Source organism: Girardinichthys multiradiatus, chromosome 19 (genome assembly GCF_021462225.1).
Source record: "Girardinichthys multiradiatus isolate DD_20200921_A chromosome 19, DD_fGirMul_XY1, whole genome shotgun sequence".
NCBI classification, from domain to species: domain Eukaryota; kingdom Metazoa; phylum Chordata; class Actinopteri; order Cyprinodontiformes; family Goodeidae; genus Girardinichthys; species Girardinichthys multiradiatus.
Window position 1 is genome coordinate 23,378,907 of NC_061811.1, and position 15,622 is coordinate 23,394,528.

The following is a 15,622-nucleotide window of genomic DNA, read 5'->3' on the forward strand; positions in this document are numbered from 1 at the left end:
AGAGAGAAAGTAAGCAATGCTTACACCTTAATTTCCCTGTTCATGAATGAAAATACCGGATACACATACAGTATTTCATTCGTACTTAACTTTGCATATGATGGATGATCGTATGACATCCTTGGATCCAGTTTGAATAGTTTTGTCTTTTTGCCACCAAAGAGACATCAGCGCGCTTTGCCCCCCTCCTATACCGATGAACACCGGTGTGGAAGAGATCGGACCATTGAAAAGGGGGTGCTTTTATTTGGCCAATGATGTCACAGGAAGTCCTCAGTTACCCCCTTCCTCAGTGGCTGGAAGTAGGTTAATGCAATTTATTTTGGAAGTTCCAGGAAAGTCTTTACCGGAGTTTAATGTTGAAATCCATGTCTGCCATGGCTGGGTCCCAACAATTCCAAAACCAGTTTTCATGATTTTGTCCTGTTTTATCACACAATATGTAAATATTGAACATTTAAACCATCTACCTATTGATTCCATGTGAAGTTGAAGAATTTGGAGGTAGATTTACATTTTTATGAATCCATCCACATTGTGCAATGGATCTAGTACTGCCAGGTACGGCACAAACCCCCCAGCATGATGCTACCACCATCGTACTAGCCACATTGTACAGTTTTAAAGGTGGCCTCACCTTGACTCCTCCAACCATACTGGTCTTTGGAACCAAAGGGATCTGACCATAAAATCCTTATCCTTGAGGTATATAGCTTGTCAGATTTTTATTATTATTCTTTTTTATGTTTTGGATTTTTATACTCTTAAACACTCATTTGTGCAAAACTGTCTAGCTGTAGATTTGAGGTGACATTATTCGATCCACTTGTGCCAGGAAACAAGCCAATTTGCCAACATTTCAGATCAGTAGAGCAGTCAATTATTCAGGCCAAACCTTACTCAGGGTAAAAAAACAAACATGCTACAAAAGACATGGAGCTTCTCTGCAACTTACTAAGTGACATGTATCCAAAGATATTGGAGTCTGTTTATACAATTTTGGCCCTGTGTGGCTTTGAGAAAATCCACAATGAATTTGAACTTGTGCACCCAACTCTTTTGCTTTTATAAATACATCTTCAAAACCCTAACATTAGTATGATATTCATGGCCATAATGAGTGGATGTAAACCTCTCACCAGCACTGTAAGCTGGCTGGTGTTGTGCAGCCACATCCCAGAACTGCTAGAAAACGTTGGGGCGATTTGTGTTTCTGGAGTTGGTTCTTGATCGTTGTTTTTATTATTTGTTGGTAGACATTGTCCTGCTTTTGAATGGGGTGGACAGCTAGGGGGGCAAATGTTTTTTATTAAAATGTTTTATCAGTATTTAGGCAATTGGTTAGTACTGGAGTGATATGCTTCTTTGTCTAGACTCACTATTTCTGAACAGAACACAATGAACTTGTTTTTAATGCTTTTTTTATTCAAACGCAGTGAAAACAAACTCCTTTTCCTGGTTTCCTGGCAAACTTTGTCTTCTGCCTTAATATTGCCTCCTAAATGCCAACTGTGCTTCTAAAAAATAGTCATTAGTCATTACTGGACATTGAGGTTTTAAAGTTCACTGAATTTAACAGGACTTTTATGGGATAATAAGATGTAAAAAGGCCCTTTTTAAAAGAGAGTCATTCCTTTCAGTCCCGCTCAGGAAAGCTTGTGTCTCTCCAAAGAGTGGTCTTGCTGTCTCTGGAGGCAGACTAATGGCAGCTTCTAGTGGGCTTATTTGGGTTTAATGTGGCATAATGAGGTTAGGTAATTGGGTTTAGGTCAAGTTGTAAAACAGGTTTAGAGGAGACGGAGATGTGGAGATCATGCAAATGAATGGTGTTAGATCGCCAATGGCTCATACTGATGGCTTCTTTAAGACTTTGCAAAGCATATATTGTACAAGTGCAGCCTCATCCCAGCTTCCTTCATGTACAAATGGTTTCAGTAACCTTAATTCCATCCGGAGCATCAATTAGGAAAACACTCACACAAGTGCTAAGTGGTCTTTGGAGAAATAGTTCCACATTAATGCCTTCTTAGTATGGTTTTATCACTCACTCCTGTCGTCGTAGATTTCAGTCATCCCTTTCTCTCCTTGTAAATATCAAATCATGTGTTATATATTATTTAAGAGCTGGGAAGTTAATGAACATATTAAGAAATGTTGCATCCCCCTTCAGGAGTTCGGAGCCAATTTTCAAAATTTCTTAAAAGGCATGACTAATTAAAGAGGATGTTTTAATTGGATTGAATTTTAATGCATTTCTTCACCCTTCTTATTACCTTTGTGGCGGGGTTAAGATGAGAGGATGTTGAGATTAGATATTCTCACACTAATTAAGAATACAGATCCCCTGGGAGGAGAATAAGGGCCTGCTCATTCTATCCTTCCACACCCTGTCTACTCTGCTCCTTTCCCCTCCCTCCTCTCTACCGTGGCCCTCTGTCTCTCCTCCCTGAAGCGCTGGACCACGGAGACCCACAGGAGAAACGCAGCTGGGATTAAGATGAACGCGGGATGGGATGCGACATCCCTCCTTCACATCTCCTTTCCATTTTCCTCTCGTCTTCCAGCCGTCGCTCCCCATGGGGCCTGAAGATGACACATTAACCTTTGAGGTTGTCAGGCCATGAGAGACGAGAGATTCTCACATTAGGATTAACTTCATTCGTCTAATTAAACACATGACCATGCCAATGAACAGGACCATGTGATCTGCAGTTGTAGAGGAACTGTATTGGATTTTCGGGGAAATTATAAGCACATTTCAGCAGATTTTGTTTAGAGTGGCATTGCTGTCACAACTTCAAAGTCCATCCATATAGGTATTCAGTTACTTGTTAATAATTATGTCAGTGATAGAAAAAGCAAGTAGATAATGTGCAGGTGCCTCCCAAACAAATTAAAAGATCATCAAAATGATTTATTTAAACCACTTAAGTCAACAAAGGGAAACTTGTATACTATATACTGTAGATTAGTTATGCATAGGAGGCTTTTTTTATCACAAGACTTTATTTCTGTTTATTTTTTATGATAATGGCTCCTATGGTCTGTCTCAGGGTGGCCTTGCCTGACAGTGAAGGTGATCCATCTTTTTCAGACCTCAAGCAGCCACAAAACACAGTTGTCCAGTTTTTATAATGATTTATTTTCAAAATGTTATTTTTCTTTTCAGATTCACTGAGACAGAGCTGGGGGTAACTTCAGGGTGGACCTTTGCAAAAACAAATGAAAAGAAAAAATTAAAAAAATCAACCAAACTGACTAAAAATAAAGAAACCAAATAACAAAAAGCCATATTCATAAATAATATATACAGGAGAGAACTAGGGCCAAAATAAAAGCCATTCCACCCCTATAAACACCTCAGCATCATGTACAACATCGAAGTTGTTCTGAGAGGTGCTTCACAGGTTAAGTGTTGGGATGAGCAGAGCATGAAAACGGGTGCTCTGCGTCATACGCTATCTCTTGGGTAATGAATCTGCATCCGTCCATCTTCTGGCTCCATCAAATCATGGAGAGGGACCTGCACACTCAAATTTCCTTTTTTTTTTTAAAACAGCACCTCTTAACAGCAGCCGTAGGCTACTGAAAACCCAACATATTACATAAGGCCAATTTTAACGCAAAATATCAGCCTACTGAGAAGTATGTCCTGGTAATGTTCAGTATATGCCCTCAGTACTTGGTGGGAACTGCTTTTGCATGAATTACAGATGAGACTGTGAATCTGCTGAGGTGTTAAGCCCAGGTTGCTTTAATATCTGCATTCAGATCGTTATCTCAGGTGTCTCTCATCTGCCTCTGGACAGGAGGACATAGATTCTCTGTGAGGCAGTGTGGGCAGGTGCCAAGTCCTGCTGGAAAATGAAATCAGCTTCTCTGTTAGACTTGTGAGCAGAGGAAAACATGAAATGCAATAAAAGTCTTAAAGTCTAACTTTAGACTTGATAAAACACAGTGGACCAACACAAGTAGATGACACGTCTCCCTAAATCATCACTGACTATGGAAACTGCACATTGGATTGGATCACAAGCAACGTGAATTCTGTGCCTCTACACTCCTCTTACAGACTGTTGGACATTGATTTCCCAAGTGAAATATCAAATTTTTTCACCTGAAATGGGGACTTTGGACCACTGAGGAACAGTCCCGTCATTTTTCTCCTTAGCCCACGTAAGACTCTTCTGACTGGCTTAACATGGGGGAAGCAACAGTTGTATCCCAGGTCCTGGAGACATCTTTGTGCATAATGGCTCTTGAAGCATGTGCACCGGCCCCAGTCCACTCCTTGTAAATCTCCCTGAAACCCATGAATGGGTTTGCTTCACAATCCTCTGAACATTTAACATCCCCTTTTTTGTTGTTCTGATGTAGTATTCTAATCTTCTGAGAAGCAGAACTTTGGGTTCACTGACAGCAATAAATCATTGAGATTTACAGAAATAAATCACTCTGTGTTTAAAAGATCCATACAAAAATGAGTTTCACTTTTTGATTTTAATTCCAGAAATAAATAAACTTTTAAACTATTTTATTTAATTGAGATGCTGCTGTAGAACAAGCCATCGTGAAACACCATCAGCTACACTTGTTTGGTTCCAATGGTGCTACCCTCAGACTGTTTTTCTAACATTAAAAGTAGGAGAAAGGGCAAATACTACATGGCTTGGAATTTCCTCAAATTTTGCATTTTATGTTCATGTCCTGTTATGTTTTTATTGTTCTATTCTTTGTCATTAGCACCTGGTACTGTAAGCTTTGTTTTTAGTCTGAGCGGTGAAGAATGTGCTGTAGGAAACCGAGGGCTGTGCTTTCTCTCAGGGTGAGATAGAGTTCATCATTGTGGCCTCAATTTCAAAAAGGCAAACTCAGGGCTTCGCTGTCACAATGGAGTAAAACCCCTCCAGTGCAAGACGAGCTCAGTAAATTGTTGACTGATTTATTTTACTTTTCATTTCTAAATTAGACCAGTCAGTGTGTTAATCCTAATCTGAAGCCGCAGTTTTTTATTTCTGTAAACAGGAAGAGTGTATTTCATTTTGTAAATGGAAACTTAAACGCTTTTGTCTTAATGTCTGGGGAGTGGGGGGGTAGCAAGCCTGTATTTTAGGAGCATGCCACCACTGAGTATGCATACAAAACTGAATTGGGGCATTTTTTTCTTTTCCCTCCTTCTTTTCTCTCCCATGCCTATGAGTCACTTCCATGCACCATTTCAGGGGAAGGGGAGACAAATAAACAATATCCCTTTCCAGAGTTTATGTTCTCAAAGAGAACTAGATGTGCAGGGGGCAGGCAAGGGTGAATTGGGGAAGTTTTTGGCTTACAATTGAAATGTGTTGCCCTTTAGAGAGAGATCTGTGTACACTACTTGCAAAGTCAAACAAATAGATACGGGGTGCAGGTTTAGTAGTGTTTTTGTGTGACTGCCCGTAAACCTCCCTGCCTGTCATCTTCAATCACTGAGTCAGTTTCTGATCAGACCTCTTGCTCTCTCTCCATCTTTCTCTCTCCTTCTCTGTGCGTGCGTGTATTTGTCTCTGTTTGTGCTGCTTTGTGAATGTTCCTCTGTGTTTTTCATGCGGAGGCCAGGCCTGGATCCAGAGAAGCACTTGGGAAAATCCCTGGCTGACATGGAGCCCTACTTGAAACAGGTCATACACTACATACACACTACCTTTCCAACTATCTGACCTTTGCACTTTTTGATATTTTAGTATGCACTTAATTTTCTATTCAAATGCTTAGACATACAGTTCAGAAGTTTACATATATCACCAGCAGCATATATGTTATATGCATTTGAAGCTCCTAAAGAGACATTGAACCTTTTCTTTCGTCTTCAAGATCTGAATGTATTTTGTGGGTTTTTTTTCTAATCTACAGGGGCCAAATATATACATGCAACCCCATTAATATTTGGATTAATGTCACTTAGCGAATGACAGAGAAATCCCAGGCTTTCTGTACCCATCAACAAGCATCTTGGTGGATATTTCACCACTGCTTCTGGCAGAAATGGTACTGCCCATTTGAAATATGTTAGTTTCCAGACATGGATATACCTTTCAGAGATAGTCCCTTAATTTTCAGCACGGTTGAATTTGTGACCATTCCTGAAGATTAATGTTAGCCTGCTTTATCTATGCAATTACTTGGGATTTTGCCATGTTTGAAACCCACTTATGGCCAATTTATAACTGGCTCATAATTTCAGATACAGTTAAAAAAATGAGGTAGTCCTCCTTCAGTAAGCCATTAAATTTGTGTAATACATTAGTACCACTGGTAGCCAAGTAGACCATCATCATGATGCTACCCCTACCATGCTTGCCAGTTTATTCTTAGGTTAGAAAACCTTGCTTAGACTGATCCGAGCATACATGTCGTCATTAAGTGCAAACAGCTCAATCTTTCTCTCGGCTGAACATAAAATTTATCTCCTGAAGGAATTTAGACTGTTCTTGTGGGCAGCTGCAAATTTTAGTCAAACTTAAACATTTTGATTTGGAGCAGTTTTTTTTTTCTTCTTTCGATTAATTGATTTATTACTTATTGCAGCTAGAATAATTCTAACCAATATCTTTTCACAATTATAAAAACTAGTATTAGACAAAAAAAGTAGTTTTGGACAAAACTGGTATTATTAGGCTAGCATTACTGTCTGAATAGCTATTTCAAAACTATTCTAATTATAAATTTGTGGACTATGCTTAAAATCCAGGTCCAAGGCAGTAAATCAATTTATATTCTGCCAATTCTGCCATGAAGAGTGCTTCAATTTCCAACAGGAATTTCACCAGAAGCTTGTTGATGGAGGTGCAACCTGCCAAGAAACATTTAACCAAATGTTAATATGTATTTATTAGTTTATTTGGGTCATTTCAGCTATGTGTGTATCAAAGAAAAAAAAAACAATAGTTTTAAACTCAATCCTTGCTTCTAATGCTTCTTGTAATGTACATGTGCAATGACCAATAAAAATGATTTAATTTAATTAAAATTGATTGAAATTGTTTGTTGGAAAAAAAAGACATAAAGGGAGAAAAATGTATACGAAGTGTCATAATTAAATCCTGATGAAAGAGTGGTTTAAATTAATCATTAACAGCCCCAAATAAAGATGACATTCATGGTCAAATTAAGTTTTTATTAAAATTTTAACTTGAACTAAAAGTTACAAAAACTGCTGTTTTCCTATTGGCTTAAATAGTTTTCTATAAAATTGTCAATCCTGAATCTTTTGTATATAGTGATGTACTGTAGCACAAATGATATATTTCTCTAAACTGATTACCGTCTTAGGGCAGAATGTTTTCTATACCATTGCATAGTGTTTAAATAAAGGGTTTTGCTTTGTTTGAGCAGCTTTCCAACAAGTATGGAGTCCATATTTGTGGTGAGGGAGGTGAATATGAAACGTTAACTCTTGATTGTCCACTCTTCAAAAAGAAGATAGTTATGTGAGTAAACCAGTACAACACTGTTGTTACATGACAAAATGTTTTATTCTCCCAAATATCTGGATGTCTGTACATTTGTTTTGTGCAGCGATGAAGCCGAGACCGTGATCCACTCGGCAGATGCTTTTGCTCCTGTTGGCTACCTGCGCTTCACCAAAATGCACACAGAGGACAAACACAGAGTGAGTCTAATTTCCACTAATTTAGGTTGTTTTAATATATAAAGTCAATGCCATATCAATAGTTTTGCAAGGAAAAGTTTGAGCTTCTGTGGGGTTGATTACGTTCACACAGCTCTTAGGGCCAAACAGTATACCAGAACACAACCCTTTGGTGCCTGATAACTTTGTCGAGGAGAAGGGAAAAACACAAATCTGCAGGGTAGGATCCAGATCAACCTCCAGAAGGCCATTCTGACTCTACTTCCACACACTCTAGCTCTTGGTCTCTCCCTTCATCTCTTGCTCCTCCAGCCCCACATGGCCTAGTTTGACATCTGCAATATTCGCTGCAGCCGGAAACTAGGCCCAGCTTAATAAATATGTCTGCTCGCATTAAGGCGCTTTGCATTCAGGTAGCTGGCTAAGCGGTCACAAGCAAGGATTGTGGGGAAGGAGGAGAAATTGGCTTTTGGTAAATTAGGGGCTGAATTGGGCCTCAAACTCTAGAAGAAGAAGATGCATTTCACTCTCCCTGCATGAGTGGACAACAAATTCTTAAATTTCTTAAATAGTTTATAGAAAAGATTTAGATAATTTAGTTTTTTTTTTTATTTACTTTGTTTTAAACTCATGTGTTTAATTAAAATCTCAGTGGCAGATAAGTTTAGCCTTTTCTTTGTATTTTGTCATCACATTGAGGGATCAAGTATGTGATTTGCAGAACACACTGTTACATGCTCCTCTGCATTTATATGCAGACATTTTTACAAAATGTACTGAATGTCCTCATGTTGGATAAGGGAAGGACACTGGTATGGACAGAAAACATACCCCCATCCAACAACCCCTGCGACCATGCAGCCTCACCCCCTTAAGCGATATATTTTTTCCTTCTCCCCTCACAGCCACTTCCACCCCCAAAATGCAAATAGATGCTGCATGCTCCTGCGACCCCTCTAGCCCCCCCTAGGTAGCTGGAGAAAGAGCAGGGATAACCAAAGCCTGAAACGGTAAGGAAGAGGAGCGAGAGAGGGGTGGCGGCGGTGGGGGGACAACCAGGGGAGAACCTGCCCTCGTTCAGCTTTCTGAAGCTCTTCTCGTCAGGGTGACAGATCTGCGGTGACACCAGCACTAGAGGAAACTGCACTGAGCTCAGGGGGTGGGGATGGACCACCATCATTTGCCCTCAGTTAATGCTAGTCAAGCTATTTTTCATGCTGGCCAGGAGAGAGGGGCTGAAGTATAATTAATTTGATTATCATATGGCCTAATGCGGCTGACAGGAGACAAGGAGGGGGGTGAATGAGTGTCATGCGGCGTGAGGGTTGCACTGAGGAAATATGAAATATGTATTTAAACGTGTGACACCCTTGCAGGATTTGGCAGGTAATATGTATGCCTTAGAGAATGGTAATGATTTGTTATTCAAAGAAGTAGCAGGCAGCAGAGGCAAAGTATAAGCAAACAGATGCAAAAAAAATGGTGGAATCTAAAACATGTCTCAATGATCTAGTGTTGAGTCTTGACTGACAGCCGCTATGATTGGATCTACAGTATCAGAAAACACCACTCCCTGTTTGCCCGAACCACGAATATGTTAGCAAGTTGTTTCATATTCATTCACCTTGAAGTTATGCGTATTTGGGTCCTTGTCATGTAAGACTGACACGCACACGCAGCCTGCTCGGCGGCGTACGTGGAAAGGTTGGCTAATTATACAGCGTTTTGTCTGCCTTTGCAAACGGCTCTGCGCTCTTCGGTGGGCACTTGGCCTGATGTATTCCCCTGTGGTGCTTTATTGCAGGATGCGATGGCGGGAGCTTTGCCCCATGGTAGTTGTCCTTGCCAGAGCGCCATTGACAAGATGACTGAGGAGGTGGAATATGCTGATCAAGCTGAAGACAACCAGCACAAATTTACATCAAACTGTGACCTTAGTTGTCACTGGGGCCACGGTGAGATTCATTTGTTGTGAGATGCGCGCATGCAGACATGCATGCATGAGTGTGTATTTATGTCTGGGTGTGTCAGATGATATCTTTGTGTGGTGTGTGCTGCTCTGGATCTGTGTCATATGTGGCTAGCATCATAATGCTGGAGCTTTTGCACAAAGGTTTGACAAGAGTTGTCATTCAAGTAGTTTATGTGTGACAGTGTCTGAATTAATTTCTTATCTGACCTGCAGTGCATATATATGGCTTGTTCATGAAGAAACAAACATTTAAAAATATTTTAAACATTATGATTAACTTATTTAATGGTGGGAATCCTAACTTCCCTGCTATCGCTTCCCACAGACAAGCCTCCATCCTGCTCAAAAAGATGTTCGAGAGGCTATCAATGGATCTCAGGCATTAATGGACTTAAGAGCCAAGATCTTGGGATTGAGGGCCAGACACTGGCAGCTTTTACTATGCTTCAAGGTAAGGAGAATATCAACAACAATGCCTGAACAAGAAGGAAATTCATTCACACTCGTTGAACTTTCCCACACTTGTGCAGCGTGACAACCAAGCAGCTCATTTTATTGGGGTTTTATGTGGTAGAAGGGGATGGAGAATGATGGCACATGGGATTCTGGTTTTTTTTTTTTTTACAAATTGTGTTGATAGATATTTATCAAGCCACCTTTGGTCTGTTACCCCTAAATAAAATCCAGTTCAACAATTTGCCTTCAAAAGCCCCCATTTAATAAATAGTCCACCTATGTTTATTTTACCCTCAGGATAAAGACAGCTAATCTAAAGGCCTCAGAGGTTTGTTAGAAAACATCAATGAACAAAACATCAGTGAACAAATAGAACCATGATGACCATAGGGTAGACCAGATGGGTCAGGGAGGAGGTTGTGGAAGTTTAAAGCAGAGTTGGGTTATAAAATAATATAATCATCTCACAGAGCTCCAGTCAATCATCTGAAAATTGAAGCAGAACAGCTAACTGACCAAAACATTGCTATCCATCGTAACTGACAGGCCGTGCAAGGTGAGCATTATTTAAAGAAGCAGTTAGATGGTCTATGGTAACTCTGGAGGAGCGGCAGAGATCCTTAGCTCAGGTGGAAGAATCTATTGAAAGGTAAACTATTAGTTGCACACTCCACAAATCTGGCATTTATTGAAGTGTGGCAAGAAGAAACCCACTGTTGAAAGAAAGTCAAAGAAAGTCCAATTTGCAGTTTGCAACAAGCCATGTATTGTAGAAGAATGCCCATCCGGTCAGATGAAACCTAAATTAAACTGTGTTGCCTACGTGCGAAGCACTATGTGTGTGGAGTAAACAAACACTGCACATTAGTATAAATCCACCACTCACCATGATGCAATGGAAATGCTTTTCTTCAGCAGGGACAGGGAAGCTGGTCAGAGTTGAAGATGGATGGAGCTAAATGCAGGGAAATCCTGAAAGGAAACCCGTTAGAGGACAGTGGCCCTAAACCTACTGCCAGAGCTGTATTTAAATTCCTTAGGTTAAAGCGTAATCATTTGTTAACATGTCCCAGTCAAAGCTCTGTGCCTTTATCCAATTGAGAATCTGTGGCATGAGTTGAAAATTGAGGTTCACGATATATCGGCATTGACATCGATATCACGTCCGATAAGCAAAACTAGGCCGATATTAATTACCAATATTTATTACCATGTTGTTGCTGTTTGTGTATGTGTTTCTGGAGGAGAAGGGGTTGGCCATGTGGTATTTATTTGGCCATGTGACAGTGACAGTGATGCAGTGCAGGACAGTAGGGTGTTTAATTGAAGCAGAGAAGCAATGTCAGCAGTGTGATCATTTTTTCATGATGTTGAAAGGGTAGTTAGATATATATGATATATAATATCGGTAAACATTGGTTATCGGCCATAACGGCAATAATAATATCGGATTTTGATATTGGCCTTGAATTTTGATATCGGTGCATCCCTAAATCAAAAGTGCGAGTGTAATTTCAGTAAGAAGGCGTTCTACAAAGCATTCACTCTGGCAGGCTGAGTTTTATTTGTGAAACAAAATCTTAAAACCATCTTGACTTTTATTTCTGCCCTCCAATTATGGACTGATTTGTGTTGGTCTATCACAAAAAATTCCAAACCAATATTTTGTTAAAGGACTCAGTTATGTTTTTGACATTTAAAAAAAAGGACGTGGCTCTGAATTGTTTTGTTCTGGTGTGATGTAAGCATCAGTATCTTTCTCTATTTGTGCTGTGTTAGCTGGACACACAATAAGATAAATAGCAGAACTTGAGAACTTTAACTCCACAGGCAGACCCAGTGTGTCACAGATTCTGTCAGTCAGATGAATGGGATATGTAGCTGGCCACTATACAAGGACAAGCATTTTAAACAAACACAGAACCAGCTGTTTTCCAGCACACTCTAGCATACACAATGCAAACATGTGGAGTGGGTTTATCATTTTTGCCATGCAGAAGTTTTAAAGTGCACAATGTTTTCCCACTGTATATCTTTTTTCTCTTTCTTTTTTTGATGGAGATAGAAGAGCGAAAGATGAAAAGCATATTTAATGTTTATGGCGGTGCTTGGCTGAACAGCCTTCACAGGGCAGAGACAATATTTAACAAGTTAATATTTAATGAACAACCTTTATGGATGGAGTGTGAGACAGTAGTGTTGGCAAAGGGAAAACAAACTTGAAGCTCTTTCAGATGATTGTTGGGTGAGAGGGAAGCTTTGCTTTGAGCCATGGAGCTTGTGTTTGGATCCAAAACCTCCAATATGCGGACATATTGCACAGGATTGTTCTCAGTGGAGGGGGTCACTTGTACTGCTTTATACTTAAATCCAGATACAAGTGTTTTAGTGTGAGTTGGTACAACTTAGAATTATGTTCAAATAAGAGGAATGACCAAACTAGACGTTTTACAAGGTAATAGGTTGTGAAACCAAGCGTTAAAAAGCTAAATACAAGTAAGATTCTACAATTCTTATCTGATGTTTAGAGACTTAAGTTTGTTAAGTTTAGGTAAAGTTTTCTGATTTCACAATATACCGTTTTAATGTTTGTAATCTTCTACCTGTTACCAGATGAGTTGAGAAACAAGGCTTGGAACATGAAGAACATCATCTTGGTTCATCTCTATGTGCGAAACATGAAAGATTTTGTTTCTCTTAATGCAGTTTACAGAACATATTTCGACACAAACCCTCCAGCCAGGTAAAAGGTTCACATTCTTGTATTTTTTGTTATACTGCTCCAACTTTTCTTAGTTTTCTTTTTTTTTTGTATTCTTTTTTGTTGTTATGTAGGGTTTGTGTCCAGGCAGCTCTGCCGGCTGGACAGCTGCTGCAGATGGACTGTCTCCTCCATGACTGGATTGAGCCCCTGGAGGAGGGCTGTTTCCGTCACAAAGAAGCCCTGCATGTGCAGGGCCTGTCCCACTGGGCCCCGGCTAACATCGGGCCGTACAGCCAGGCCTATAAGGTGAGGTTTAGTTACCAACGGCAACAATAAATGGATGCAATAGCAACAGGATACATTTGGGTAGGACACAGGATACATTCGGAAACGACTAGAAAGGAAAAGTGTAGGATAAAGTATTTTTGTTTGAGTTGTAATTTTGATACAGTTGAGCACAACATTTTTCATAGCTCTAAAAAATGCAGATTCAAAATAATTTTTATTGCAAGATAGCTTGATTAAGATTTCTTATGAAAAATTATTACAGTCGCTTGGGGTCCTAGATGATGCTCAGCTTTTAAAAAGAATCTATAGTGTCATAGCTTGCATGCAGTATACTTGACTGCATTGACTTAAGTTGATTTGTATTTCTCTTTAAAACTAATTATCAGCATTCAAAAAGTATTATTTACTGACACCGCTCGGGGCCAGGCAAGCTGAAGATTAGACAGTACTGGTCACTATCCATTTTCTGGGTGAGTCTCCATGATTTTTTTTTTTTTTTTTGGCACTAGTAGCCTTTATTGACCCCAAACAGGTAATGAGCAGGGGGAGAAGTGGAAAAAGATATGCAGCAAAGGTCTCAGTCAAACCCAGATAGATGTGTCGAGGACCGATAGCCTCCCTATATGGGGCTCCAGCTCTATGTCACACACCTCCCCACATGATGGACTTTTTTCTTGACTAGTTATGTCTTTACACATAATTATGTGTCCTTTCTAACATAGCTAATGCGTACCTACCCTTTGCACTTGTTTGTAAAGCAGCGTGTCTTTGTCTCTCATATTGTTTCAACCCCTTAAAGAATGTGGAATTCAAAGGCCAAGCAGAGGAAGCGTGGGCTGTGGTTGCACGGTTGAGTTGGTGTTGTGTTTACCCAGTGTGTATTATATAGGATTACACTTGTCAAGGTACTGTCAACAAGGATAGTGTCCATCTCCTCCACACGTCCTTGATCCTTCAGCCAAATCCATCTGTGAGTGAGAACATGTGTGGATTAGCCATTCACTCGGGTCTTGATAGGCGTATCTCAGTGGTGTGTTGCTGAAGTTCAGTTTGGATTCCTAAAATGTAACCTACAGAGTTTGGTTTGCTTTTACCAGTGTTTGAAATCTTCAATGAAGCCTCATTGAAACATAAAATTGAAGTCAGCTGCTTGCAAGCCCTTTTGCTCCATAAAAAAGTTCTGATCCCTCATTCGTTTAATTAGAATTCATATTCATTGCACTTTGAGCAAATAATGAAAGGAGGTTGTTTACTTAGAGCTGTGCATGACTCTTCACACAACCCCTGCACGGTTTCTCTGTGTCTACTCCCCCTCTATGCGACAATGGCTTAATTTGATCAAAAATGTATTAACAACTCTTCAGTGCAGTAGAGAGTTTTACATATTGATACAATTAGCCCCTTGCTGTGAGCAAGCACGCAGATCACTCACCCCCACTGGCTCATAACAGCTCTGCTGATTGTCTCCATCTTAATGACAATTTTCCTTGATGCTCAGAGAGGCACAGAGACAGAAAAACTGTGGACTGACACCAGATTTGACAGGAAGTGTCTCCAGTCCACCTATTAATTAATTTGTGATCTTAACCATGGACATGGACATGATGTCTTTTTAGGTAATGAGTGAAACCTTAATAGAGGAACACATTTCAGATTCATTAACTGAACAGTTCTGGGTAATTGTTTACATTATTGTTCATCAGTTGGGGGGACTAACCAGTTGATTCAGCTGAGTAGGGCTTTAAGCACAATGTTTATTGTCCTGCTATATTGGGACCATTCCCTTCCTCTGCTTCTAATGATCTGAGAGCGAGCACATGGCTAGTGACAGAAAATGGCCCTGTAGAGTCTAACCACCGAGGGCCGCTGCTCGTAGAAGGATAGAGGAAGTTCATATCGGATTGGCATGTGATGAATGCTGGACCTTCAAACTCCATCCATCCATCCTTTCATCCATTCATCTGTCTGCTTGGCTTGTCATGTCTCTCAGCGTAAGCTCTCGGAAATGGCAAACTGACTCAACGTCGACTTGGTCTGGCAGGATGACAGATTCAGATTCAGATCGGCCTTGATTTAGAGAATTAGTTAACCTTTTTAATGTCAAAGCTGGGGGGCTCTCGGTGTATTGTGCACTGATATATAGTTGTCCATCAGTTTACTTTAGAGCCACAAGCGACAAAAATGAAACTGTAATTTAATTTATGATTTTTTTTTCTCTCTCTCTGTCACATTGTTTTTTACATGACTGATATGTTTTTATGTATTGCAGAATAATTATATTAAGTTATTTGGGAGTGTGAAAATTACTGAAATGCTTGGGACAAACTGTTTTGTTTTAGGCACATTTTTGCGTAATCTAAGTAGCTGTTTAAAATAAAATAAACGTATTAGTCATTAAAGTTTTGAGAACAAAACAATTATTTTTAGACATTTACATTTGTTGCTAAATTTTAAACAAATTCTATCATTACAACAAAACCCACGTTATGGCATGCTTTTTAAGTAAAGTTATTTGCTATGTTTACTGTTATTAATGAAAAGAAAACAAACTGATAATATAGTTGATGTTTAATAA

At 39.7% G+C, this 15,622-nt stretch overlaps 1 protein-coding gene across 1 annotated transcript in view; it reads left to right on the top strand.

Annotated features, from left to right (window-relative positions):
- The window catches only part of dph6 (diphthamine biosynthesis 6), a 93,614-nt gene that overhangs the window by 36,103 nt on the left and 41,889 nt on the right, over positions 1 to 15,622 (top strand). The window contains exons 6-12 of the mRNA XM_047346241.1: positions 5,596 to 5,657; positions 7,372 to 7,466; positions 7,555 to 7,648; positions 9,432 to 9,582; positions 9,925 to 10,050; positions 12,669 to 12,798; positions 12,891 to 13,065. Coding sequence (XP_047202197.1) covers positions 5,596 to 5,657; positions 7,372 to 7,466; positions 7,555 to 7,648; positions 9,432 to 9,582; positions 9,925 to 10,050; positions 12,669 to 12,798; positions 12,891 to 13,065 — 833 coding nt within the window. The remainder of the gene's footprint in view (positions 1 to 5,595; positions 5,658 to 7,371; positions 7,467 to 7,554; positions 7,649 to 9,431; positions 9,583 to 9,924; positions 10,051 to 12,668; positions 12,799 to 12,890; positions 13,066 to 15,622) is intronic.